The 27,094-nt window shown below is 38.3% G+C and overlaps 2 protein-coding genes across 2 annotated transcripts in view; both read right to left on the bottom strand.

Moving 5' to 3' along the window:
* LOC131680698 (uncharacterized) overlaps positions 1-329 on the bottom strand; it is a 119,732-nt gene extending 119,403 nt beyond the window's left edge. The window contains exons 1-2 of the mRNA XM_058961408.1: positions 321-329; positions 12-279 (exon numbers count right to left, since the gene is read on the bottom strand). Coding sequence (XP_058817391.1) covers positions 12-279; positions 321-329 — 277 coding nt within the window. The remainder of the gene's footprint in view (positions 1-11; positions 280-320) is intronic.
* A 7,846-nt stretch (positions 330-8,175) lies between these two features.
* Positions 8,176-8,843, bottom strand: LOC131681506 (uncharacterized). Its single transcript, XM_058962320.1, has 2 exons — positions 8,753-8,843; positions 8,176-8,597 (listed from the first exon to the last, which is right to left on the bottom strand). The coding sequence occupies exons 1-2, from the start codon at positions 8,769-8,771 to the stop codon at positions 8,203-8,205; spliced, it is 414 nt and encodes a 137-aa protein (XP_058818303.1). The 5' UTR covers positions 8,772-8,843; the 3' UTR covers positions 8,176-8,202.
* Positions 8,844-27,094: the final 18,251 nt, after the last annotated feature.

Here is a 27,094-nt window from a genome sequence, read left to right as displayed (position 1 = left end):
CTGGCCGTTACGATGCAGTCGGTTGATGGCCAAAATTGAGTATTGACTTGAGATGTTCTCTTGGATTTCATCGATGCTCATATCAGTTGGAACTCCAGCTACGACACCTGCTACCGACACGAAGTTGCGAGGAATGTAGGTCTTGTAGTTGTTTTTGCGCAGCACTTGATCAGATTGCAACTTATTGGCTGTTTGGAAGCACTTTAAGAAGACCAGCACTTTGTTTCTTCCCAGCGCTCGAACGTTGGTGGCGTTTTGCTTGTATTCGTCAATCTTCGTCTAAAGTTTCCCAAACGACAGCTTGTTGATATGTAGATTGCCTCCGTCATCGTCTAATGGCATATTCGTTTTTGACACTGCACTACACCGGTGTAGTCGGTGCTACACTCATTCAAACTTGGGTGTAATCAGTCTATCTCTTTCTTTGCACTACACCGGTGTAGCACCAAGAAAAAACGAAAACGCCATAATAGTTTCACAATCACACGGAAAGGCGAAAAGTCGCTTTGCTTGTATTCGTATGTCTGGTATGTTCGAGTGTTAGGGATTTGGAGCTCCCTCCTGTGTCAACGCCCGACGGATCCGGCGCACAGTGGTCGGAAACGCCAAAAACGTGAACTTAATTCATTAGAGGCCAAACCATCGAATATATTTACAGGGTGTCTTTGGAAGAATTGTTTGTATGAATATTCCCCACAATCTGATAACATTTGAAATTAGGCATGGCTTACTATGATCGACCTAAAAAAAATTAACTTTTTATGCTGACGACGTAGAAAATGTTTTAGAAATGCTCATAGTGAAGAATATTGTTGAAGAACTTGAGCTTGTAGGACTGAAGGTTATCGAGTTATAAGGTATTTTCTATGGCAACCCCCTTATATCTAGTTTTTTTTAATATAACTTTTTTCAATTGTGACTTTTCATGCAAACTATGTTCAAGAAAAATGTGTAGGTATCAAAACTACATAATATTGTCGAAGGCGGTATGTAGAAATATTCATTCGTTTCAAAGTTATTGAAGATTTTTACATTTTTTACTCCAACTTCAACTACGTAAAAGAAAGAAAGGTGCAAACCTAAAGGCACGATCACGCACTTTTTTCACAGTCTAAACTATGCACAATCAAGCTAAGAAGGTTTGGTGCGTGGCACTCTAGAACCCTATGAATAGGATAAGCTTACTTTATCATGTTTTTTGACTTTTTCCATACAAAAATCAGCAAAAAATTTTTTTTTTCAATTTTTTTTGTAAAATTTTGTAATTAATGGTATGACATCCTTTTGTGAGCATTAAATTCATTATGACATCTCTATTTGAGTATTTATTAGTTTGGGATCTCCAATGATATTAAAAACTTCACATTTTTGCCACCACGTTTAAAAAATCTGAACTATTCAGGTATAATAATACCACAGACTAACAGACATAACACTCAAAAACAAAGCTTCGCCCGCTTTAACGGTCATTTTAAATATATCTGTAGTTGGGACTGTGGCCACATTTGAAATTATGGCGCCACTGACATATGAACAAGCATATGGAGGATAGACCACTAGTGAAAAATTGTTCCCAAACCTGAGGGGTAACCCACCAGTAAATGAGTGTTTGGGACTGTGAATAAAAGGTGGAGCTAGTGTTCTAGGAAAATTGTCCCATCGATTTTTTTTGAGGGAATTCCCTCATAGTGTTATGTCTGTTAGTCTGTGATAATACTTGAAATTGAATATCAAACCAAAAATTTAAAAAATTGGGGTAAAAAAATAAAAAAAAAATTTTTTGCTGAATTTTGTATGGAAAAAGTAAAAAAACATGATAAAGTAAGCTTACCTTATTCATAGGGTTCTAGAGTGCTACGCACCAAACCTTCTTAGCTTTATTGTGCATAGTTTAAACAATTAAAAAAGTGCCTGTTTGTGCATTTTGGTTTGCACCTTTCTTTCTTATACGTAGTTGAAGTTGGAGTAAAAAAATTTAAAAATCTTCAATAGCTTTGAAATGAATGAGTATTTTTACATATAGTCTTCGACAATATTATGTAGTTTTGATACCTACACATTTGTCTTGAACATAGTTTATACGAAAAGTTACAATGAAAAAAGTTATATTAAAAAAAATTAGACTTAAGGGGTTTGCCATACAATATTCCTCACTCTAGTGAATTAAGTTCACGTTTTTGGCGTTTCCGACCACTGTGCGGCGCCATATTTCTCTCCGTTGAAAATCAGGCAAAAGAGTTTTTTCGGCACCAGTTAAATTTTTTGGATCACTTATTTTTGAAGCGAATAACTAAGGGGTGACCGTGAACGACCACTTTTTTCGCGTGTAAAAAAACGTCCTTTCACGATGACGAACTGAACAGGAATGTGCAAAATGATTTTTAAGACACTTGCTGCTTATAACTGACTCAACTAATATTTCCGACGTTAGAATTCTGACGTCGAATTTCTGGCATCGAAATTTCGATGTCGGATTTCCGATGTCACCTCGGGTTTGCGACATTCCGAATTCCAACTTTAAATTTTTGAGACGTTGAATTTCCAACGTCGGAATTCCGATGTCGAATTTCCGACGTAGGAATTCCGTCGTCGGATTTGCGACATTGAATTTCTCACGTCGCATTTCCAACATTGAATTTCTGAAGTTGGAATTCCGGCATTGAGTTTCCGAATTCGGAATTCCGACATCTTATTTCCGACAAAGGATTTCCGACGTCGGAATTCTGACATCGTATTTCCGACAACGGATTTCCGACGTCGGAATTTTCGACATTGAATCTCCGACGTCCAATTTCCGACGTCGGAATTTCGACTTTAGATTTCCGACATCGAATTTCCGTCATCGGATTTTGCAACGTCGTATTTCCCATGTCAGAATTCCTACAATGAATTTCCGATGTCGGACTTCCGTCAATGATTTTCCGACGTCAGATTTCTAACACTGAATTTTCGACGTCGAATTATCGACATTGAATTCCTAGGAACTCCGACGTAGTAAATTCGACATAGGAATTCCGACGTCGGAACTTCGACTTCGGAAATTCGGACTTCGGAAAGTCAATGTCGGAAATCCAAGATCAGAAATCCGACATCGGTAATTCGTCGTTGTAAATGCGATGTCGGAATTCCAACGTCACAAATTTGACGACGTCGGAATTCGGATGTGGGAAATTCCGCGTCGGAATTCCGACGACGGAAATGCAACGTCGAAAATTCCAAGTCGGAAATTCGACATCGGAATTCCACCGACGAGAATTCGACGTCGGAAATCCGACGCAGAAATTCCGACATCGGAAATTTGTCGTCGGAAATTCGACATCGAAATTCCGACGTTGGAAATTCGACGTCGGAAATTCAACGCAGGAATTCCGACATCGGAAATTCGACGTTGGAACTCGACATCGGCGTTGGAAATTCGACATCGGATTTCCGACGTCGGATTTTCGACATTGAGTTTACTTCGTTGGATTTTCAACGTCGAATTTCCGACGTTGGATTTCCAATGTCGAATTTCCGGCTTTGGATTTCCAACATCGAATTTCCGACGTTGGAATTCCGAAGTCGAATTTCCTATGTTGAATTTCCTACGGCGTAATTCTGACATTGAATTTTCAACTTCGAATTTCCCACCAAGGGTTTGCGGCATCGAATTCCAACTTTGGTCTTTTGAGACGTTTTCGCAAATTTCAAATTAATTTTTAAAACAATTGCTGCTTATGACTCCCTTAGTTATAAGTTATAAGCAGCAAGTGTTTTATAAATCAATTTGAATTTGTGCACACATTTCATAAGTCCAAAGTTGGAATATGATGTCGCAAACCCAAGGTAGGAAATTGGACGTCGGAAATCTGACATCAGAAATTCGACGTCGGAAATCAGACTTCGGAATTCCGACGGCGGAAGTTCATTGTCGGAAATTCAATGTTGCGACGTCGAAATTCCGACATTTTGTGGAATTTCAATCTCGGAAAATCGACATCCGAATTCCTATGTCGGAAATTCGACGTCAGAATTCCGACGTAGGAAATTCGACGTCTGCAATTCAACTTTGGAATTCCGACTTCAGAAATTCAATGTCGGAATTCCGACGTAGGAAAATCAATTTCTGAAATCCGTCGTCGGAGATTCATTGTCGGAATTACAACGTCGGAAATTCATCGTCGGAATTTCGACGTAAGAAATTGGACGTCGTAAATCCGATGTCGGAATTGCGACGCTGGATATTCAACGTCGGAAATCCGACGTCGAATTTCCGACGTTGGACTTCGTCCTCGCCCGGAGGCTCTCACTGTAAAATACGGAACTTGTATGTACTAGTACACTCAAAATTAAACATCAGTTTGACAACAAGAGCAAAAACTCGAAAACCTGCGTGAATATGCAAACGCCTACATGGTTGCATAAACGAATTCAAATACTGGAAGTAATACACACGCTAGCATGCGCAAGATAAAAACGCCCAAGAGATCAATCACGTTCACATAGAAACGCTTGTGCCCTTCACGGCAATAAAAATCTCATAACATGCAATCGCTGTGATTCGAACATACCTACGCCAGCGACCTAGCATACATAAACCACAGAGAACAGACGTCCATCTTCAGCATTCAACTTGTGTAAAATCTCTAACGGTTTCGAAGGTAGTTGGGATATCCAAACCAGGTGCGCTACTGTCGTTATGTTTTTTGTGGCTGAGTTCGACTGAATTGACACGGGTTATTCCTCTTCCCAGTCAAACTAATCCGGAACCGGTTCGGACTTCCAGTATGAATTCCAGCTCAAATGCATTAACCGATAAAGTCGAAATTGGTTGTTTTCTTTGAGCAAGATTCCATACTGAATCCATTCAGGATTTCGAACCGGTTCCGGAATGGATTTGACGGATAGTTTGGATAGGTTGGTGTGGCGGCGCTAGTGTTTATCGTATATTAATTCAAATGTTTACACGCGTTTTTTAAATATTTTTGTTCGATCATGGATGTCTGTTCTCTGTGATAAAACACTCCGGTTATCAAGTAAATATGTAAGTTCTTACTAATTAATACACGCGGCCTCAAATGCGACTATACCGACGCGATCATGAATCAATCTCATTCGAAAGTCCCTTTGGTTCTAGCAGCCTATGTCCATACTTTCAGTCTTCCTTTCAAAAACAAATCATACACATTAGAAGTCTAAGGGCACCATGATAGTGATGATAGTGATAGTCACTCCCTTCTAGATATGAAGCGCACACTCAAAATCACGCCTTCGCGCTTTCACGCGATCATGCATCGGTTACGTCCGGAACCCTCTACCCTCGGTAGAGGTTGGACTATTATCAAAAAATGAATGACGCTTATGTACAATAGAGAATAAGTTTTATTGCTGCGCACTCTGGTGATATGGGGAAACTTCCTCTCATCTAGTATCTGAACCGTACACTCAAAATTAAGCATCAGACTCGCGGTTTGCGTGAATATTCAAGAACTGTCGCGAATATCCCAGTTACCTGACTACGCCGTTATACAATAGAATTTATACACACGAAGTTACATACTCACTAGCACATGCGACAAACGTCTACGCGATCAAACACGTTAACATACAAACACTTGAATCCTTCGCGATCATCCACGCACACCTTCGCCCGCAATCTCGCTAACATGAAAACGCCCCGGTGATTAAATCAACGTTTTAACACTTAAACATTTATAAACGCGGTCTCTAGCACGAACATATGTACGCTCGTGCCCACGCGATCATGATGTCTCCACGCCTCACATCTGAACCGTACAATCAATATCGCAATCAGAATCTCGGCATTTTGCAATTGGCCTTAAGCAGTGTTTTAATTAAAGAGCCATGGAGTGCAAATGAAAGGAGCAGGCAATCCGTACTATTGCATTAGACGTTATAGCTGAATTGTGCTGCGCCTCTAAAAAGTAAGAGAGATTCTCGTTTTCTTTATTTTACGGGTACTACCGATACTGTGGGCTTCAGTATCGTTTCACACACTTATAGTTAGACAGATTGCGGTTTATTTTTTATTTGAGTTAGGAAAAATTCATAAAATTTACCTATCCCCAAGACTCAGAAAATAAAATCGACTTAAATCATATCAAAATAAATCACATATTTTTAAATTCTGAGAAACTAGTCCGCAACGTTATTTGATCTGTTTCCGTTTGTGGAAAAATTTGTATTGTCCCGCGAGTACTTCTACTTCCACACTACTTCCAGCTCGAAAATTCTGTACAAATTCCGGAAAAATCTGTACAGCTACTTTTTCCGTACATGCCTCTAAAAATCAGTACAGTCCTCCCAAATTCCGTACGGTTCCGTCTGCTTAGTGTAATTTCAAGACATATAGGGTTCATCTTGCGCATTTTGGCGGTGGTCAGCTATTTTCGTCCGCGTTCCTTATCACCAATTTTTATACAGTGATGCATCAGCAGTGCTATCTTTGAAAATGAACCACCTTGGTTATGCAACTAATTTTTTTCGATCTTTTTTTTAAATACAAATAATTATGCAATCTTCATTTCGTTATATTCTGAATTGCACATATTTTGTCGTATATAATTTTAAATGTACTTTCATTTGATGTCATTGTAAGGGAACACGTATCCGCCGGTTGATGCCAATCTAGCTGACATTTCTTTAGACTGAGCAAACTAATTTATTTGTTTGTTTAGTGTTAATTTGACCAACTAGGAAACGAATCCACTGGGTCTTTAATGCGTGTGGGAAATACGCATGGTCTTGTCTGAGTGAAAGACTTTTGAATTATGTATGAGGGTGGAGAATTGACAATTTGCATGATCAATTCAAACCCAATTACCAATTTGCGGCAATCATTTCAGCACGAGGAACAAATGTTTTATTGTCATATTTAATGGTGTAATTTTAGTCCATTAACTCATCAGTTAATTATATTGAGCTCAGAATAAGTACGTACTATTTGGAAACGGAGGGTGTTTGATTCGTGCGTGATGTTATTATCGTTTGGGAACGCAGCATTTATATTTTTTCTGTTTCGCATCTTCATTGTAATATCGGAACGTTTACTCGAACGAGGTGGAAAATTTCAAGTTACGGGATCTCAATAAGCTTGTGATTATGCCAATAAGGACCATTTATAAATTCTACCACGCTATTAGGAGGAAGAGATATGACTAATTGTGACATAAATGGGAGGGGAGTACGTCATGTGCTTTGACGCAATCGGTCGTTTTACGTACGATTGCGCCATGTATATAGGAAATTCCATAGAACATGAACACTTTTGCGAGTAACGGCATAAAAGTGCTACTACAAAACGAAGGAAAAACTAAATGAATTTGATTCGTATTAGACCAAGGGGAAAAATAACGTGATAATATGACAGAGTTAGTTAGTATTGGGTAATCTTGGGTTCCACCATACCACTTTTAAACTCATTGTTTACGGTCCATTTTACATTGTCGACAACACTCCCGACAGCCGGCTGTCCGGAGTTCAAGTTGTTTTCGATGAAACAATCGATGAAAAATTAGCGATTTTGACTGGTTTTGTCAACAATTTCTGCTATCAAATGTTAGAGGCTACTGTTATTGACATGTATATTACCTTTAAACGACCAAAACCTTCGAATGGGTATATAAACCAGTTTTGATAATTATGTCACAACTTTGTACGGCAGAGAGGTGCCACTGTGTGAAGGGGTTAGGCGGGGCCTATGCAGTTTCAATATCAATGTAATCAATGACGTTTCGATGTGACCAAAGTTTTTTTTCCTGATCTCAAAACATATAGTTTCATAATAAAACAAAAAATTTAAATCTATTCAGTAGATTCTTAATATAAATTAATGCAATACTTTATTATTGTCGAAACGAATAGTACCTGCAATTTGAATTTAAAAAAGTTGTTTTTTAATTTTTTTTAATAATTTAATTAATTTTTGATTAATAAAGTTGTTTTTTTTTAATTTCATTCGCAAACTTTTGCTTTATTGCCCTTTTTGAACTCGGTTTGATATGTCATGAACTCGTACACTGCAAGTTGTTTCTACAAGGCACTACATGCGTGAAACGTGGCTTCTGCAAAATATATGTTATTGTTCCAAAAGTGATATCCGGCTCGTCCACTCCGACTTTACCTATACATATTCTATCTATTTCCAGCGTCCGTTCGGCTGGGGGTGGGACTCAACACTCATAAACATTAACCTTTCGCCCTCTATAATTTGGTTACAAAGTGCTCCATTAAACCATCGCCGGCGACCTCTCGGAACATTGCACGTACCGAGGCCTCGTAGCAGTGCATCGATAAACCTCTCAATCCTAGTAGAAGCTTTCCGAAGCGGTAGCAGGAGAAGGGCAAAAACGTTGACACCAGAGAACCGCCGGACCGGCTCGTGCTGCTACTGCTGTTGGGTGGTGAAGGTTCCGGTGTGGGTGATTCCCTCGGGGTGGTGGTTCGTCTGAGACTTTGGAAACCGAATAGCATTGCGGGCGCAGGTGGGGGAGAAGCAACAGCGTTTATCTGTTGCATGCTGTAATGGCCGAGGGCGATCAGAGCCGTTTCGGATGTGTTTTCCAGTTGTTGAGTTTCCTTTGCACTCAGGGCGAATTCTGTAGGGAAGAGTTTTTATTACCTTGAGTTAGGAGCAAATGTTTTTTTTCTTACGATTAATGTTAAGTTGAGATTCGTTTGAAGAAAATGAAAAAAAAAAATGAATGACTCGCCCCAAATATTTTGACCTGGAAATTCTTAGCTCGTAACTCACCTTTTCGGCAAAGTATCATCGTTTCAAGTAGAGAAATTTCGATTAGATCCACTCGAAGTGCCTTCGTTCGTTGGACGATCTCTCGTAGCGACTCATCGGCACATCTAACAGATTGGAAAGTAAACATTTTCTTTATCGTAACATAAAATAGCTGATTCCCAAGAGCAATCCACCTTTCCACTATTGAAGAAATGTCGATGGACCAGTTGGCAACACGTAGAATAAAACACTCGAACCAGACGTGACGAAGGATTTGGTTCTGCTGCTCTCGACTGAACGACGCAAAGCTCTCGTTGACCCGAGCCTGACGGATGCAGGCTACCAGCACTTGGGCGAGGATTTGTGATGGAAGAATGGTTTCTGTGGGATGAATGGTTGAATGAACAGTGATGATTAGGTATACGAACATATTTTCTATACAGATTGTGGTATTGAAATATTTTCGTTTCGTTTATATTCTGCATAAGAAAATACGATTTCACAAAACATTTCTTCGTAGGTACATGTTTTTCTCACACAATTCGGATTCCATAGCATGCACTTTCCATAGAAAGCGAGGAAATAGCTTTAAAGTCGTCTCAATCACGTAGAGCTTCATGAGAAAATTTTTGTATGAATAATGAAGTGCTTTATATATTATTTTGGAAACCTTCTTATTGTTTCCACTTCAAATAACTTCACTCTTCAGGTGCATAGACGGATCCTCCTCGTCAGTACTTAACACCAACTTAAAGCTAGTTAGATATGTCTAATTTGGTGCTGGTTTAGATTTATCTAAATAGCATTAAGTGAGTGTTAGTTACTGGCGAGGAGAATTGGAAATCACCAATAAAAAACCATAATTTATGTAAGGTCTTACGCTCTAATACACAAAACTTTTGGACTTATCCACAACTTTTCCCGTTTGCGTTTGGTTCTTAAACCAAAAGACGGTTTCGATTCACATTTCTCGGTGGCAAACAGAACTTCTGTGCTTACTAGCGAGACAACACTCGATACTAGCCAGTTGTTTAGCGTTCACACAAGACGTGTGATTTTTTGGAATTTGGTGCTGGTTTTGAACTTGTCTAACTAGCATTAAGTTGCCGCGAGTTACTGACGACGAGAATCCGAAACACTAAAAAACCATGCTTTATGTAAGGTCTTGTGTCCTTATGCCAGGCCTGCAGCCAGGATTTTGTTTCGGGAGTGGCTTTAGAATTATTACATAAATCTTTAATTCTGATCTGATTAAATTATGAGAAGTTTCTTATGAAAACAATTCCAAATGCAAGACAATCGAAACTAAAATCCTAAAAACATGTTGGCACAAGAAAGACTATAGTACATCGACGGATTATTGATGTTGAATTTGCTTTTGATTAATTATTTACAAGTTACAATTTACTCTCGTGACAACAACGGATATTCAAGAGTTCAAAGTATAGCTAACCGAATGACAACCCTTGACGGAGCTAGAAAATGCAAGGTATTCTAAATTATTCGATTGCAAGGCGCAGAAGACGCCTAATCGAAATGAACAGGAAAAATATTCTTAGAGAGGTCGAGCGAAGAGAATGACGGAATTTGCACTAAAGCTTTTGATTTAGCAGGCGATTCGTAGATGCGGTTCCACTTCTATTTTCTTCATCTGGCGTCTCGCTACTATTACCAGTTCTATGGCATCATGCTAACACAATTGTTTGATATATTTTATTTAAATGAAACTATTTTCAAGGCTGGGCCTGGCCTAGCATATCAGAGCCCCGATCATGAAAGATTCTTGGTGATCAATAGGATTAAACTACATATGAGCGACCGAAAATAAACGTCGCAAGGACAGAACATGCTTCGTACAACCTGTTCCAAATATATTAGAAAATCGGTAAAGTTGAACCTCCAGTATAAAAACCGTTTTAAATTAAATCAATCGTACGTAGGGGCATGCTGTTCAAGATTATAAGTCGGCTAAACAAAACTACTTTGTAAAAATCGGATATATTTTTTGCTGATTTTATACTGATGATTTTGTTATCCGATTCTTACAAAGGAGAGTCCCAGTCCAATATTTATGCTTGAAGTTTATATCCGGTTTTTATATTCCAACATATTTTAACCGGGTTTTACGAAGCATGTCCTGTTCTTGCAACTTTTATTTGCTGTCGCTCATATTTCAATGATTTAATCAACTAAAAGAAACTGCCCAGAATTCAATCTGTTAAATAAAATTGTCCACAAATCGAAAGAAAATCACTTAACGCTGATTACTACTATTTTCTAATTTACGTACAATTTGATAAATGACATCACCAAAATAACTAGCAACTACAAATATGAACTAGCTCAATAGTTTCAACATCTCTTACTTCAAACAAAAGGAAGTGAATAAATCGCACTTAAGATCAACTTTCTATGATGATTTCGGTTACACTTTCTAAGTCAATTCGCCACTTCGTTAAATAAATATTTTGACACACTAATCCGCTCAGTAATTGGTTTGTTTTTAGAATAAAAGTATTTTGCTCAAACTTTTTTCCACCATATGTTCGACTACTTGAACAAAGCTGTAGTGTCTGTTTGATTACAGGTTCATTTTACCGAAATTTGAAAAACGGTTTCAATTAACGCTGTTGCACCTAACGCATCAAAGTACTACGGATAACAACGACGTAAACGTCTTTAGAAAACGAAAGGATCAGACCGCTATTCCGAAATTCTATTCCATAGCGAACGAAGGACTGTCACATACTGAAAAAATGAAATCGAAACAATAATCCCAACTTATTGACTTATAGCTTACAACCAGTTACAACATTTTAGTCGCTCTCCGTGATAGCTTACTGATGCCCGTTCACTGTATCGTCACGTTGTCTTCAAACTTACACGGACGTTATTTGGAAATTGTCTAAAGCGACTAGCTGCTGCTGCTGCTGGTTTCAACTTTAAGTTGTTACATGTTTTGCTTGCTTATTGTTCGATTGTTAAAAATATCACGGTTTTCCGAATTAACAGTGTTTTAGTGTGTAACGCATTCTCTGCATAAACATGAAATTGATTGTTAATAGAAATACTATTGCATTCAAATTACACGAAATTTAAACTGTTTTCTTCGCTATATTGTAATTAGCAATTTTAATGCTTTTACCTAGCACGCTTGAGTGAGATGCCTAGTGTACAGTACAGTTAACCTATTTTGCGTATAATTTATTCTAGCCAATATCTAGCATCTGAGTTTTTTAAACGAGACAATCACTAGCGAAAAGAAGAAGAGTTTTCGTGCTCAATTTTTTAGTTAAACGGAGTTGTGGATCTTTTATATATTTCCATCATGTAAACAATAAAAGTGATAAAACGTTAATTGTAGTCCAACAGATCTCGTGTGAGCTACTAGCAATTGCGCGTGGATACCTGTTTACTTGGCTGGGAAATATTTTTTCTAAACAACAGCGTCTTGGTGGTGCTTCATTTCTATCTCATACACTTCTTCCGTGTCATCATTGTGGTTACTGCCATATTCATGTTCGCGCACAACTGATTTCATCCTTCTGTATCGATTTTGTTGGCTATTTTTGACAAATTTGATACTAAGAAAAACGAAAACTTTCGTTTCTCTTAGTCTTAAATTTGCCGAAAATAGCCAACAAAATCGATACAGTAGAACCTTGAGGCAATTAAAACATAGTAACATGATTTCATCCTTGCTTCATATCGTTACGGGTCACTAGTTTGGGCTTCCTCAATGACGATGCTGGTTGCTAATTTTGAGATACTAGACGAAGCTTTTGCCGTCAATATTACCTAAAACGCGGCCACAAATTTGGCAATTGTATGTGGTTCAGGTAATGGTATTGGAGATTATGCCTATAAAAAGATGTAATGTGTGTAGTGATACTATCGCATTATGCTTCGTGCGCGCAGGGTCAGGTATGGAGTAATGCGTCGGTCCACCTAGATTCCACAAAAACCCATTTAAAATACGGGGAATTACTTCCTAGATTTATAATGAGTTCAATTTCTTCCAAATGTGATATGAATCTTTTAATGATCCCGGTGCAAGTAAGTAGTATGAGTTCTTGAAGCCGAAATTTGATTTTCTCGTCGTCTATATATATGAGGATCTTAATTATAGCGGCGTCACAGAAACTACGTGCTACGAGTTATTATGCAAAATGATCAGCTTCGCCTGGGCTAATTTGTTAAACGCTGTCTACACTGAATGCCTGACGTGTTAGAACTCGATAAATGCGGCTTCCGTCAGTATAGCCTCCATTTTTACTTTTAGCAAATGTTTCACGTCACGAATGCCTTAAGCGTTTTATGTGAAAAGGCCGGAATCAAATAACCTCCCTATTTGGCTGGAGCACCACTTCTTGCTTCTGCGACTCACTCATCTCGAACGATCACCACAGCAAGAATGAAAGCAACAGTTTCTTTTGTCCTTCCGACGAGTCACACTATAGTACAAAAATCAAATATTTTTTGTCAAAACATTTTCGATTACGGTTTTGTACATTTAAAACTATGCATCGTAATACAAAATGCATGATAACATGGGGTAGAATGTACTGCATTACACCATCCACCCCTATTACCCACTAAGTCGAGCATCTATTTTCATTTCTTGGCATACCCGATCAGTAGGGCATAGCTGATTTATAACATCTGGAGTTATTTATTTCAAAAATATTTTGAAACAGAACCTGTTATAAATCCGGCTGGTTAGTTGTTAAAATAACATAAAATAGAACAAAAAACTGGCTAATGATAACAAAATTGGATACGATTTTATCAAAGTTAAAACTAAATTACCCGGGCCCCGTGGCGGTGGTGGAACGCTACGTAGGAAGCTGAGCTGCAAGCAACCGGGCGGGTCATAGGTGGTGGATAATGCTTAATCGCGATAGCAACTAGTTGTGATTCGCGACCCGAACCAGCAGCGGGGGCTGACTGCGGGTGTGGTAGGACGAGGTAGTGGGCCCTATACGTTCTAGGCCTAAATAACACATGCCCTAAAGCAGCCCTGACAAGGCGAGCCAGCGCCGCCTTTAAATAAGCGCTTAGCCCAAATCCCAAATCCCTCTCCTCCCGTTATCCTTCCTTCCTTCTGCGGCTGTTCGCCCATCTAAATATGGAAGCTGTTCTTCATTGTCAGCTTCTTTCACCGAACAGCCTAGATAAGCCGTGTAGTGTCGGTAGTGGTTGCTTCAACCGGCTAAGAATTACACTACGGACTACCTGTTTCAGTGGTAAAAATCTACCAAACAGGGAACCCCAATTCCATAGTGTCATGCGACCCGTGCTATGGGTAAAATTGTTGAGGGGGTTTAAATCATTCTCAATGGCGAACGGAGCCTGGGAACAGTTGGGCTAACTCCCCAGTATGCTGCATTACGCAGCGGAACGTTCACTCTACACACCGATTTTTGATCCACTTAATTTTGCCGAATTTTTGTTGGCTGGGGGATTGCTGAGACTCTCGGCTGATGGTAGTTCGGTGAAGTTTTGTTGAGTTTCGATTATCAAATTTCGATGTGTACAGATGAACCTGCCCAGAGGCCGTGTGGTATCCGGCCTAGAATTGAGCCACTGGAGTCCTGCTCCCATGTCGTAGGAGGCGACTGAAAGTAGGAGACCCTAAGTCAAGGTGTAGTTCCGTGCCGAGGACCTAATGACTGGAGGGTCTAAAATATGCCAGTCGCGCACGGAGCATTTTGGGTTTTGCCCTTACTGTGTTATGCGAATCTCTGACACAGTGGACCATTATTTTCTTCGCAAATCGTGGGAATTAAATGATCATGTCCCATTTAAACCTGATATGGCTCGCTATATGCGTTAACATCCCAACTCGCTTGGTGTCCTCTAGTTGTTGTGCAATTTGTGTTGGAGATGAAATGTACAGTTCTCTAATCAACAATGGTTAGAATAGCACAAATCAATCTCCAACACGTACAGCAACTATGAATTTATCTCGACTCATGCAGGAAGGTAAAGCTTCCATAGCATTGGTTCAAGAACCGTATTTCCATAAAGGAAACTTCTATTTTGGAAAGTTACTTAACACTGCCTTCATTGCTTACAACAAGACAGGCATGACTAACCCATGTGAAATGCCTCGTGCTTGCATTCTTGCAAATAAGGCTATTGACGCGTGTCTCATATCGGAGCTCACAACTCGCGATATCTGTGTTGTCACAGTTACACTGACTGTCGGAAACATAGACAAAAAATATATATATTGTTCAGCATACCTACCGCATAACGAATCATCTCCTTCTGATGATTTCAAAAGCGTTGTACCATATTGTAGCAGAAATGGGCTTCCGCTCATTATCCGCTCATTATCGGCAGTGATGCGAATGCTCATCACATCATTTGGGACAGCTCGGACATCAATCTGAGAGGCTCTGAACTGATGGAGTACATAAGTAGTACAAATCTCCATATTCTGAATGTGGGAAACCGACCAACTTTTGCGAGATCTGGGAGGGAGGAGGTGTTAGATATAACACTTTGCTCTGATAGAATTTTGCATGAACTGGGAAATTGGCAGGTTCCAAATGAAACTGAACCGTCTCTATCCGATCATAAATATATATTTTTCGATCATTTTGATGTCACCTTCAATGTGGTGACATATCGTAATCCTAAATCTACAAACTGGGACCTCTTTTTGGAAAACTTGGCGACTAAATTTCATGGATATTTTCCAACAATTAGTCAACTAGACGACTTAGATGACGTCGTGGATACGACAAACTCATTCATATTAGCATCCTACGAAGAAGCTTGTCCACTTCGTACTGTTAAATCGACTAGGGGAACCCCTTGGTGGAGGGCTGAGCTTGAAAGAATGAAGAAAGTTATGAGAAGAGCTTGGAAAGTCCAGGGCTTTCAGGTCAGCTCGTAGTGCATATAAGAAATGTCTTAGATCTGCAGAACGGGCTGGCTGGCAAAGCCTATGCACTAATGTCTCTAGTCTGAACGAGGCTAGCAGATTAAATAAAATTCTCTCCAAATCGAATGATTTTCAGATGAACTCCTTAAAAACCAGAGATGGTGTTTATGTAACGGACGAAAAGGATGTTCTTAATTGTCTCTTCGACACACACTTTCCAGGTTGTATCGATCCGGAGTTGAACAATGTTCACAGATCTCATTCTGGTGATTCGGACTCGTGGGCGTTAGCACGCACATTGGTCTCCACTGAATCGGTCAAGTGGGCAGTTGACAGCTTTGCTCCATACAAATCATTATCTCACTAACTGATTGGCATTATTTAGCTGATCCATCTAGCAAAACTAGCTTTAGTCTGCCCAGAAAATATATTCAAAGCGAACACCTCCATATTGAGGACTGTGATGAGGAAGTCCACGATTACCAAAGAAACTATTCAGGTCTTCCACGCAATATGAAATTGCGTCTTCCAATTAAATTTCCAATAATGTGCTAATAAACATATACCAATAATCTATAGGGTAAGTATTTCTTAATCGATTTGTGACTAAAACTACTAAATTATTTAATAAATTTCAGTATAATTAAACCGGTTCCAGCTTGAAACTAAAGCAATCAATTTTGTGCATGCACTTTTTAAAAACAAATCAAAACTATTAATACTTTAACATAACTAATTTTTCTCGCCCAGTAAAATCTTTAACCAACCTCCTTTATTCTGTAGACGCAAATCCAATTGAATCCGCCCGTGCTTTAAAAATAACTACAGAAGGTTGGCGTCAGGTGCCTTAATGCTAAAACATATATCCGAAATATAAAACGTGTGTGTCAATAGGCTTAATACCCTACACACTGCTGAAAACATCGAGCGTACACTTAAGCATAAAAATAAATTATTTTTAATGCAGAATAGATTTATGCTTTCATTATAGGGGTCCCGTTTTAAAATATCGGCTGTAGCAGTCGGGACAGTTAATAACTTCCATTATACTTAACAGAATGATCTGATTTGTGAATATATGGTCAGCTATGTAGTGTTAAAATGTGGAGTATGTTTAACATGCATTAATAACGAAAAAAACCTGTTTTAATCCACCTAGCGGTGCAATTGTGCCTTTCTCATTTCTCTAAACTATGGCACGGAGGCTTTTTATGTTCAACATAATTGTGGAAATGTCCATTACATTCTTAGTACACTTTGCACTTATACACAATGGCATGCCAGCCACGAACTTGATGAGCTACGTGTCGACGGTGAAACACTTGAAACAAAAAAATATCATACTCCATTAGCCTAATCAGCATTAGATCAATGTTATCTGCTTGCTAACTCATTTTGTCATGCGGGGATGAGTATGTGAGGAGGGCGAAAGTCCCATGAATGAACGACTCCCCAGCTTAAACTGGTATGCTTTGTAATATAGTGGTGGTTTAAAGATGATGGGGTTGAAAGGGAGGGGTATGAGGTGGTGGTCTGAGGGGTGATTTAAGGAGATTTTTAAAGGAGGGGAGTGAACAGTAGAGGGGGGGAGGTGTAACCCCTCTCCGTAAACCATCAACTACGCCCCTGTTAAAATCCAGAAACCTTATGCGAGTCGAAAAAAAAATTTGGCCGGGATTAGGTTGACGTTTTTCAAAGTGATTGCATAACCTTTCTATATGAGAAAGGCAAAAATGTGCAAAATCCAAAAAAGTGAATCTTCGTCAAATTTTTTTCGTGTTTGCATCAAATCTAGACGTTTTATGCACCTTGAATACATTTAGCATCAAAAATAAAAATTCTATTTTTAATTTTTCCTATAGTTTTTATGAGAAATTTCTGTGTGACCGCACTCTGAAACCCGTAATTCTGGAACCAGAATTCCGATCGATCCAAAATTCAATAGCAGCCGATGGGAAGGTTGCACCTTTCATTTGAGACTAAGTTTGGGCAAATCGGTCCAGCTATCTCTGAGAAAAATGAGTGACATTATTTGACACATACGCACATACATATACACACATACACACACACACATACACACATACACACATACATACACACATACACACACACATACAGACTTTTTCCGATCTCGACGAACTGAGTCGAATGGGATATGACACTCGGCCCTCCGGGCCGGGATTAGGTTGACGTTTTTCAGAGTGATTGCATAACCTTTCTATATGAGAAAGGCAAAACCTTTCGAAAACTACTTGGAGATAATAAACATTTCAGCTCATCTCGGTCGGAGCCGTCATGCACCAACCGAACACTTAAATGATGAAAAGTTTTGAATATAGGCCCGGTACAGATTTGTTTCTATTATTATTGCTATTTGGTGAGTGAAGGGCCGTTCAATACTGGGAAGGAAATAAGAATTGTGAGCTGTACATGGCTGTTTGCACAGCTCCGTGCTAGTAACAGGAATTAAATTTGTTAAACCACTGTTATTTCTGAAGGGTCGAAATTAGCATACACACACTGGAAAAAATCAATTTTAAATCATCTAACTGAAGCCCATTCCTGATTGGTTCCCATTAATTGTATGCACCGAGCATGGTTGCTACTATTTTTCAAACAATATCTGGCAGAATGGGATGTTTGTCTGTTTGTCTGGAAACTGCCATCAACTCTGACTATGCCTGATAAATCTAGCATAATGGCATCCCTACAACCGAACCGAAAATCTTGAACAGTTTTTGTTCGAAGCTCTTCCTCTTTGACGATAAAAGTAAACTAATTTCATTCGATGACCAGCCCATTTTGCTTCGAACGCAAACTGAACCAAGGATGGTGTGTTGCCTAGCATCTATATCATTCTGATGAATAAGCGGACGAAAAGAAATTAAGTTTTTTTTGTTGGCAGGTGAAAGATGCTGAGAAAAAAATGAACCTTCCCTTTTTAAAGCGACCATTGCATTCGTATGGAGAGTTTTGATTTGATTTGATAATTTTGAATTAAACTACAAAACACACACACACACCCAAGAAGCTTTTGAGGAGAATGTGCACAGATTTACATTTTCAACGTGTTATTACATATGTAGAAGCAAACCAGTGCTGCTACCGCGCAGTATTAAGATTGAAAATAATCCAATTCGGTTTGGAGTCCTGCGCAATCTAACGGACCAGACGATGGAAGGGCAGCTTGCGGATTAGTAGCTTCGTTTACTTCTGATAGCGGCGAATTTTTCACAAGGCATTTTCTGGTCGGTAGAGAGGTCACATTTGCGGACGACTTTCGATGCTAACTGCTTTCGGGGAGCTTTCCATCCGGTGGACTTGTGGACTGTCCATTTGGTACGGGCCATGGCACGAAAAATATTCTGCGCTGCTACTGCTGGTAGCACAGCGACGGTCAAACGAATGATGAGAAAAATCAACCGACCGTTGTATAGTCGCACGGATATGCATTACACTTTCTCGCTCGTTGCCATATGCCTTTTCATTACTTTCTGCTACTGATACTAGCATTTAGTGGCCAGTGTGAATTTTCAGCTTTTTATCAATAAAATTCCAACAATATTTTCAAAGAATGATGCAGATTGGAAAAAAGCAAAAACACATTCCAAAACAAATTCCAAAAATATTCCCAAAAATCTATGTATGTGCAAACGACGGCAAAATATCATATATATATATATATATATATATATATATATATATATATATATATATATATATATATATATATATATATATATATATATATATATATATATATATATATATATATATATATATATATATATATATATATATATATATATATATATATATATATATATATATATATAATTTCATTAGAGTTCAATAAAATTCCAATAGTTGCAGAGAATTCTAACTTCAGAAGTAGTTAGTTCCTTTTAAAGGTAAATAAAATAAAAGAAGATGGGTTTTTAATGTCTGAGAAATAACCGGAGTGTCGTGACTACACTTCAGACATTTCAACAACTTTTCGCTCTGATCAGGGTTATTTTGCTTGGTAAAGAAAAACGTCAATGTAGAGAGTGGTATTTTTCGTCCTTTTCACATCTTAGATCAGTACTTCATCTGATTGATCCAGTGGTTTATCGCGTCGCATCCAAGACAACATCTAAGCCCGAAAATAGTAAGAAGTCAGAAGCATACAACGAGAATCGAACCCAGCGCATCTCCCCACCAACGCCAACAAAAACAGTCCTTTTTAGGACCACCATCATTTTTATAAAGAATAATTTAAAATATTCCTCACCCAAAACACTTTTTATCCGAAAATTCCAATGAGTATCAACAAATTTCAAGTACGGGTTTCCTTATGTATTCTGCATCTCTCCAGTTATGTCGCAGACATTACCCACCCATCATTTTTTCAAACGTAAGCTCTCAAGCAGCACATACACGTCACACTCTATAGTGTTGAACTCAATCCAACATACGGTTTGCACGGGTGGAGACCGCTCCGCTCATCCACTTGGCAAATCATCCTGTGACACCGTGTTGGCACCAGAAAAATTCGTGCACGGTTTAACTGTGTACGAGTTAATGCCACCGCTGTAGCGTCCAGACGCTATAGCCATGATGTTGCTCATTTGGCATAAGATGATTCAAACAGACTCATGGCACCTCCATTTATAACTTTTCATATTTGATTGGGCCTTTTGAGTGCTTCGTATTGACGGATCTGCTTGAAAAAACAGCCTCGTTTTCCTTTTTTCGTAAAATATCAATATTCCAGTTAGGCGCTTATGAATCGGTTGGTGTATAGATTATTAAAATCCATCTAGTAATAACTGAGTTATAAGTGTGCAAACCATACGTAGTTTCGTTACATAGGAGATATTTTAGATTTTAGAATGACATCTGGTCCCAGATAGTGGAGTAAGACAATGTCCATGTAAAAAAAAGTGTGATTTAAAAACAAACAAAGTTTAATCTTTGTGCAAAAATTTTTGGTACTGCAACAGGACGCACATAATCATTAATAAATTTTTTGAAGGTGAATAATAAGACATATTTTATGTCTCCAGTGTTATAATTTTTCGAAGGACCAACTCGCAATATCACATTACCGTAGTAAAGTGACCCTACATACGAGAGTGTACTATGCATATTTGCCAGAAGTCAACTACAAATACAAATAATTATTAAATTGCAGTACCTGGGGTCCGAAATTCCGCACTCAAATTCAAAAGCACCGATTTTTTCAGCATAATTCTCGCTTGTAGTTTTCTATTCTTCCGAGGTCCACGTTCTTCCTGCACGGCAGTTGCATTCATTCCAACCGTGAAGCACTTTTGCAGTCTACAAAATGGACACCAATTCCTTCGAGCCTTATCAACTGCACAACCGCCCTGGCCAGCTATTTCGGAGTACAATTACTTTTCTGTTAAATTTACACTTCGCCACAAAATAGTAATCTACTCACAGATACACGTGTACAGTGCACGCTTCCGGATGCTTCGCTTGAAGAAACATGAACATCCGTCACAGCAGATGGATCCGTAATGTTTCCCGGAGCTTCGATCACCACATACATGGCAGACCAGAGAGGTTGCCATCGCAGCGACCCGGAACGATGTCCACTAATCTTCGATTGGTCACGGTTCAATCAACACTGGTGGTGATTTGTGGTATTCGACCGCCATTTATATAGATTTGTCGATACACTCAAGTGCCCACTAAACTGCCAATCGTCCGCTCCTGTCCAAGTGGCATGATGTCCTTTTCAACGGACGACCGGTATGTGCTAACATGACTTATTTATTCCCCTTCGATCAGGAACCCGCTCGGCTCTATCACCGATGGAAAATCTGAAAATCTTTACAGCAGCAACAGCACATGTTTAGCATATTTACGTTTGCCTCAAACCAACCCCCTTGACACGCTTCTTTTGCCCTGCTAGAAAGTTGCTGGCAATGAGCAAATAAAGGAAAATGACTTGGTCATTTGGTAGCCGACCGTCGTCTGGCAGGACATGGACAGCCGAGTGTGTGACAACAACAAAGATAAGGTGACGACGATGACGTTTGTGCTTTCAAGTCGGCAAACTCTTTGGAAGAAGGACTATCGATGTGTATGTTGAACATAATTGACAACGGTCCTTGTTGGACTTTGCTTAACGATTGTCCGATTGTGTGACGTTGATTCGTATTTGGCTGTTGGATGTTTGAATGGATCATAGAAGCACGACAGATTGCAGGTATGCTTTTGATAACGGAGTTGAAATTTATGACAATGTAGGGCAAAAATATCTATCGTTCATTGTTTGATCTAGCCTTAATGGTTTGACAAAATTGTTATTAATATAGAGCTGCGGAGTTAGAGTTAGAGCAAATATTCGATAGAGCAGTGCCGTTGATCTTTCTTTTTTCGCTTCACTTAATCACGACTATTGAATAAATTCTTTTGCTGTTCACGCCTGATTTGTTTGAGCACTACTTCTTTGGAACGAAAGAAAGATACTATGATACTTATTCAAGCGGAATCAATTAATTGTGAGCCGATCAATGAAATAGTGTGACAAATCCTAACTAATGAGATGCATAAGGGCCTGTTTATCCTGCCAGTGTTTTAATTTGCATTGTGACATTTTGTTTCGTGGCAGGTGGAAATGTGAATCGTCTGAAAAATACTCTGTTTTATGCAGGGGCGGATCCAGCGGGAGGGTCCTGGGGGTCCGGATAGCCCCCCACTAAAATGTTCAAATTTTTGAGAAATTTTAAATTTGCTTCAATTTTAAATTAGTTTTAAACTCAAAATCATTTTGAACCAAATTTGACGCTGATGTTCATTAAATGAGCCCGATCAGAATGAAATAACAAAATCATAGCAGAATCCAATTTACGTAACCTATTCTGTTATAAATTGTGGTTCGTTAGTAGTTAAAATAATAGAGAATTATAACAAGCAACAACGCGAGATATAGTTTTGAAATCTTTTTGTTATGTGTTTCTAATCGGGAGGTTTTTATATATTATGTATTGTACAATCTTCATTTCAAATTCGAAAGTTCAGATCTGCCCCCCCCCCACCACCGTTTTTTGGTTTTATCTTTCGAAATTCTAGGAAGGTTCCAACGAAGGAGCAACGCTCAATTTTGTAGCAACAGTAAAGAACTGATGTAGGAGCATCCAACGATAAAACCGGAAGAACTCGATTGTTGCTCTACCTGTCGGTCGGACGAGATCAACCGCCTTTCCGCCATAATTCTAAAAATCGGTGGAATAATTTTTCGATATGCTGTGATAAAGTTACCTTAGTTTTCATTTTTCTTGCTTTACATACGAAATCCGAAGTACATGACCACATTGAAATAGCGATAAAAGCCCTACTTAAGATACAGACTTACATCTGGAGGCGAGTCGCTTAAACATAATCGGGAAAGGCGAGTACCTCCATGGCAGCGGAGATTGGAGAGTCGGATCTCGAGAAAATTTGTCGCTATTGGAGGGGGGATTCGCCACACCGACAACAAGCTTGATCATCGAGACAAATTCTTGAGTCGAGTAAACTGTGTCTTGAAGTCCTTCTTGAATGCGGGGAATGAGGTCAGAACAATCAACAGGTTTGCTGTTTCCGTGTTGAGCTAGAGTTTCGGCGTCATTAAACTGTAGCTCAAGCGAGCTGAAGTCTCGTCTGTGAACGAGGCCGACATGATCGCCAACCAGGACAGGACACGAGAAATTGCAGGAGGTATGTCATTCGTGTTGTGTCATTCGCCGTACGAGACCTTCGACCACATTATGGTCGACTAACGCGCACTAGCCAACGCAGCCTACTCCGAGCGTCACACGTGGTCTTTTGCAGGAGATTGTGCCGAACTACCGTTACTTGCACGTGTCTGCTCTACAAAACCCCTCAGATATACTGGTCCATGGCAAAGGTCGGTGCTAAGTCATTATAATCAACGTCGCGGTTCCACTGGACCACAATCTGGTAATTACTCACGGTGGAAAAATTATCAGATATGGCCCACTTACACCGGCCGTAGAGTTAAAGGTAATGCAGGTTGGATGAGGCTCCGAGAATTTTCAATTATTTTAGATTCACATCGAAGCTTGAAATTACCTTACCACTCAACCATCGGCGCCGTCTCGTTAAACAAATAAAGTGGCAGTAATCTGCTCAGTCATTGGTTTGTTTTTTAAACAAAAATAATTAGCTGTTTCTTACTTTCATAACCACCATCAAGATTGGAAGAGATGTTTGGCTTCTTGAAGATTACAGTAATGTCTGTTTATAACATCGTTTGTTTTATCATAAATTGGTAAACAGCAGGAGCGGATCTAGAAAAAAAATCGGGAGGGGTCCGAAATTTTGATTTTGGAATGAACATTGTACAATACGTTATGCGTAAAAACCTGATTTAATGAAAACCAGTTTTGGTAGTCAAATTTGGTTTGAAAAAATTTTAAGTTTGAAACTAATATAAAATTGAAACTAATTCAAAATTTCTCAACAAGTTGAAAACTTTCGGAGGTCGTCCGGGCCCCCAAGATCCTCCCCCTGAATCCGCCACTGGTAAACAGTTTAAATGAAAGTTGTTATACCTACCGCATCATTTTTTTCAAACTGAATTGACAGGATCAGAGCGCAATTTCGAAAGCACTCGTGTTGAGTGTACAGACGAGTAGAAGAGGCGCTCATGAGTCGATTTCAATTTCATAACTCTTATTCCATTTCTTTTCACCTGGATTTCTGGTCTGACTCTCTCTCTCTCTCTCTCTCTCTCTCTCTCTCTCTCTCTTTATTCTATAACAAAAAACGAGAGACCGTCACATACAGAGCACATGGAATCGAAACATAAATCGAAACTTATGGACTTATAGATACAACCAGTCGCGACATTTTAGTCGCTCTCCGTGATTGCTTATTTATGTTTGTTCACTGTATCGTGGAAATGCTGCTGCTGGTTGCAACATTACCTTCATCGTATGAGCGTAACCTAAGAGCGAAAATTAGTAACTAATATTGAAAGATACTTACATAATTGACTACTGTATAATTTAGCAGCAATTGAGAAAAATTACGACCGTTAGTCTTCTTGCCATTGTGTACGTATGTTCACCTCAGCATCGAAAATAATCATAATTGTGGCACGACAGCATTTTGTTAGTCTTCATTGAGATGCTCAAACGACAATAAGTGTGTTTTTACAACTTTTGATTTGATTTTTGTGCATCATTGGCTACATGATATTTCTGAATGTTAAAGTGATTGCATAAAAAATGTAAGTGGATTTAGACTCTTTGATTAAAGTCCTATAAAGTGCATAGATGAATTTAATCCAACTTTTTTCATAATTTTTTTTATTTGCATCGTAAAGAAAAATGACGCGTTGGGGCAAATCCGACCTCTAAATGGTGGGGTAAATCCGACCGCTTTTTTGCTAAGAATTTTTTTTTATCAAACAGAAATATATTTTTATTGTGATTATTTATTATTTTTTTGCACAATGGTTCATAATTACAAACGAAAGACACAAAAACGTGATGAATATAGTATTCGTCGAACAATTGCTTCGATGCAAGTGCAATATCTCTACGTGCTCTGCTCGTGATCGTGACATTCCAAGATTGACATTGAGTTCCATTTTCTTCATGTTACAATTCAATAACATAACATTTATTGATTTATCGTCGAAAAACTATAAAATTTGGGTAATATCTGTACTAAATCAACCAAAAACATAGGCGGTCGGGTTTACCCCACCATTTTTGAAAACAGCAAAAATGAACGTTTTCGTAAAACGCTTGTATCTCAAAATTTTCTTAAAATATGAATATTGAGCTATTTATAGAAAGTTACCCAGAAGGATTTGCCCCACCTTACCCTATTTAATACGGAATGCATCCCTCGCATAAAAATGAAATTAAGTGTCAATGAAAGTGTATCTATAGTAGACCTCTCCACATTTGAAAAAAGTTTTGAAATATACATGGGTCAGCTCAGATTTTAGGTCTAGGTGTGAATTTAAAAACTTTCGCCAATAATGACTTAATTTGAATATGATTTAGGGGAGTCTCCAATCAAAAATCGTGTTTTTGCTTTGTTTCCATAGGAAGAGCACTTACATTCTGATTTAATAGGCCCTATATGCCCACATATCATCAAGATTATCGTATCATATATTATATCTTAACATGTTTTAACAGTTGAACATAGCTCTAATCGCAATAGAAAATTTGATAACTGAATATTTATATAGAAAATAATGTCAAAATAAAAAAAAATACTACTAATTTTCCTTAGTTTTGATATACTTTTCTATAGAAAAATCCAGTTAACAAATTTTCTATTGCGATTAAAGTGATATTGACCTGTTAAAACATGTTAAGAAATGTTAAGAAATGTCTGACGAACAATCTTTGATGATATGTGGGCATGCAGGGCCTATTAAATCAGAGTATGGGAACATAGCAAAAACATGATTTTTGATTGGTCAGCTAAAGACAATTTGAGAGATAATTGTAGCCACTTCTAAATCATGTCCAAATTAAGTCATTTTTAGCGAACGTTTTTAAATTCAAACCTAGAACAAAAATATGAGCTGACCCATGTATATTTCAAAACTTGTTCAAAATGTGAAAAGGTCTAATGTATAGCTCTCAGCAAATTAAAATATTTTTTTATGTCGAGCACGTTTTAGTGTGATATCTGCTGTCTATACTAAGATACGGTGCACTGACCCAGTATAGAATTTCAAATTGTATACCGATAGAAAATAATAATTGCAAGAAGAGAATATGCTTTGATAAAAATATAATAGTAAACAGAAAAAAATATTTTGTAATTTTAAGTTTATTTTCATGCACGTATTTGGAGCATGAATATAAATGTAAAATTAAGTTCCACCATAAATACACACGACTTGTCGTGCTTTCTTCAACGAATTTTATTATAATTTTACACGTGGATTGAAAAATATAGCTTCTTTAACCGGAAAACCAATGCACTTCAATGTATTTTTACTCGAATACTGCTGTAAAATGAAATGACATGCAATATTACACGAATTAAAGTATAAAATTGTATGATGTTTGATGCTCAAATTGATTTTAATGTAATTTTCAATCAAATTTTTGATTCAATCTTTGTATGTTTACATTCGTATTGATTTACATGTCGTTTAAATTTCATTATTTTTTGGTGTGTATCGTGTACGTAAGAATTTAATATAAATTCCAAGCATAAAATTAGATTGGAGTTTTTTGGAGTAAATATTATCCGGTTCTTATAAAGAAATCGCATTTAAGTGACTTTTAATCCTGAATGCACAGATTGCCCTGCGAACGATTTTTTTTATTTTTCACCAGTTTTATGCTGGAGGTACGTCCTTCCGATTTTTTTCGGGTGAGAACAATTTAATCGATGCTTATGCTTGAGAACCCCAGTCCGATTTTTACAATTGTATATTTAAACGGGTTTTACGAAGCATGTTCTGT

Source organism: Topomyia yanbarensis, chromosome 2 (assembly GCF_030247195.1).
Source record: "Topomyia yanbarensis strain Yona2022 chromosome 2, ASM3024719v1, whole genome shotgun sequence".
In the NCBI taxonomy this organism is placed as follows: Eukaryota; Metazoa; Arthropoda; class Insecta; order Diptera; family Culicidae; genus Topomyia; species Topomyia yanbarensis.
Note: the sequence above shows the minus strand (reverse complement) of the source record. Positions and strands in the feature narration are given on the sequence as shown.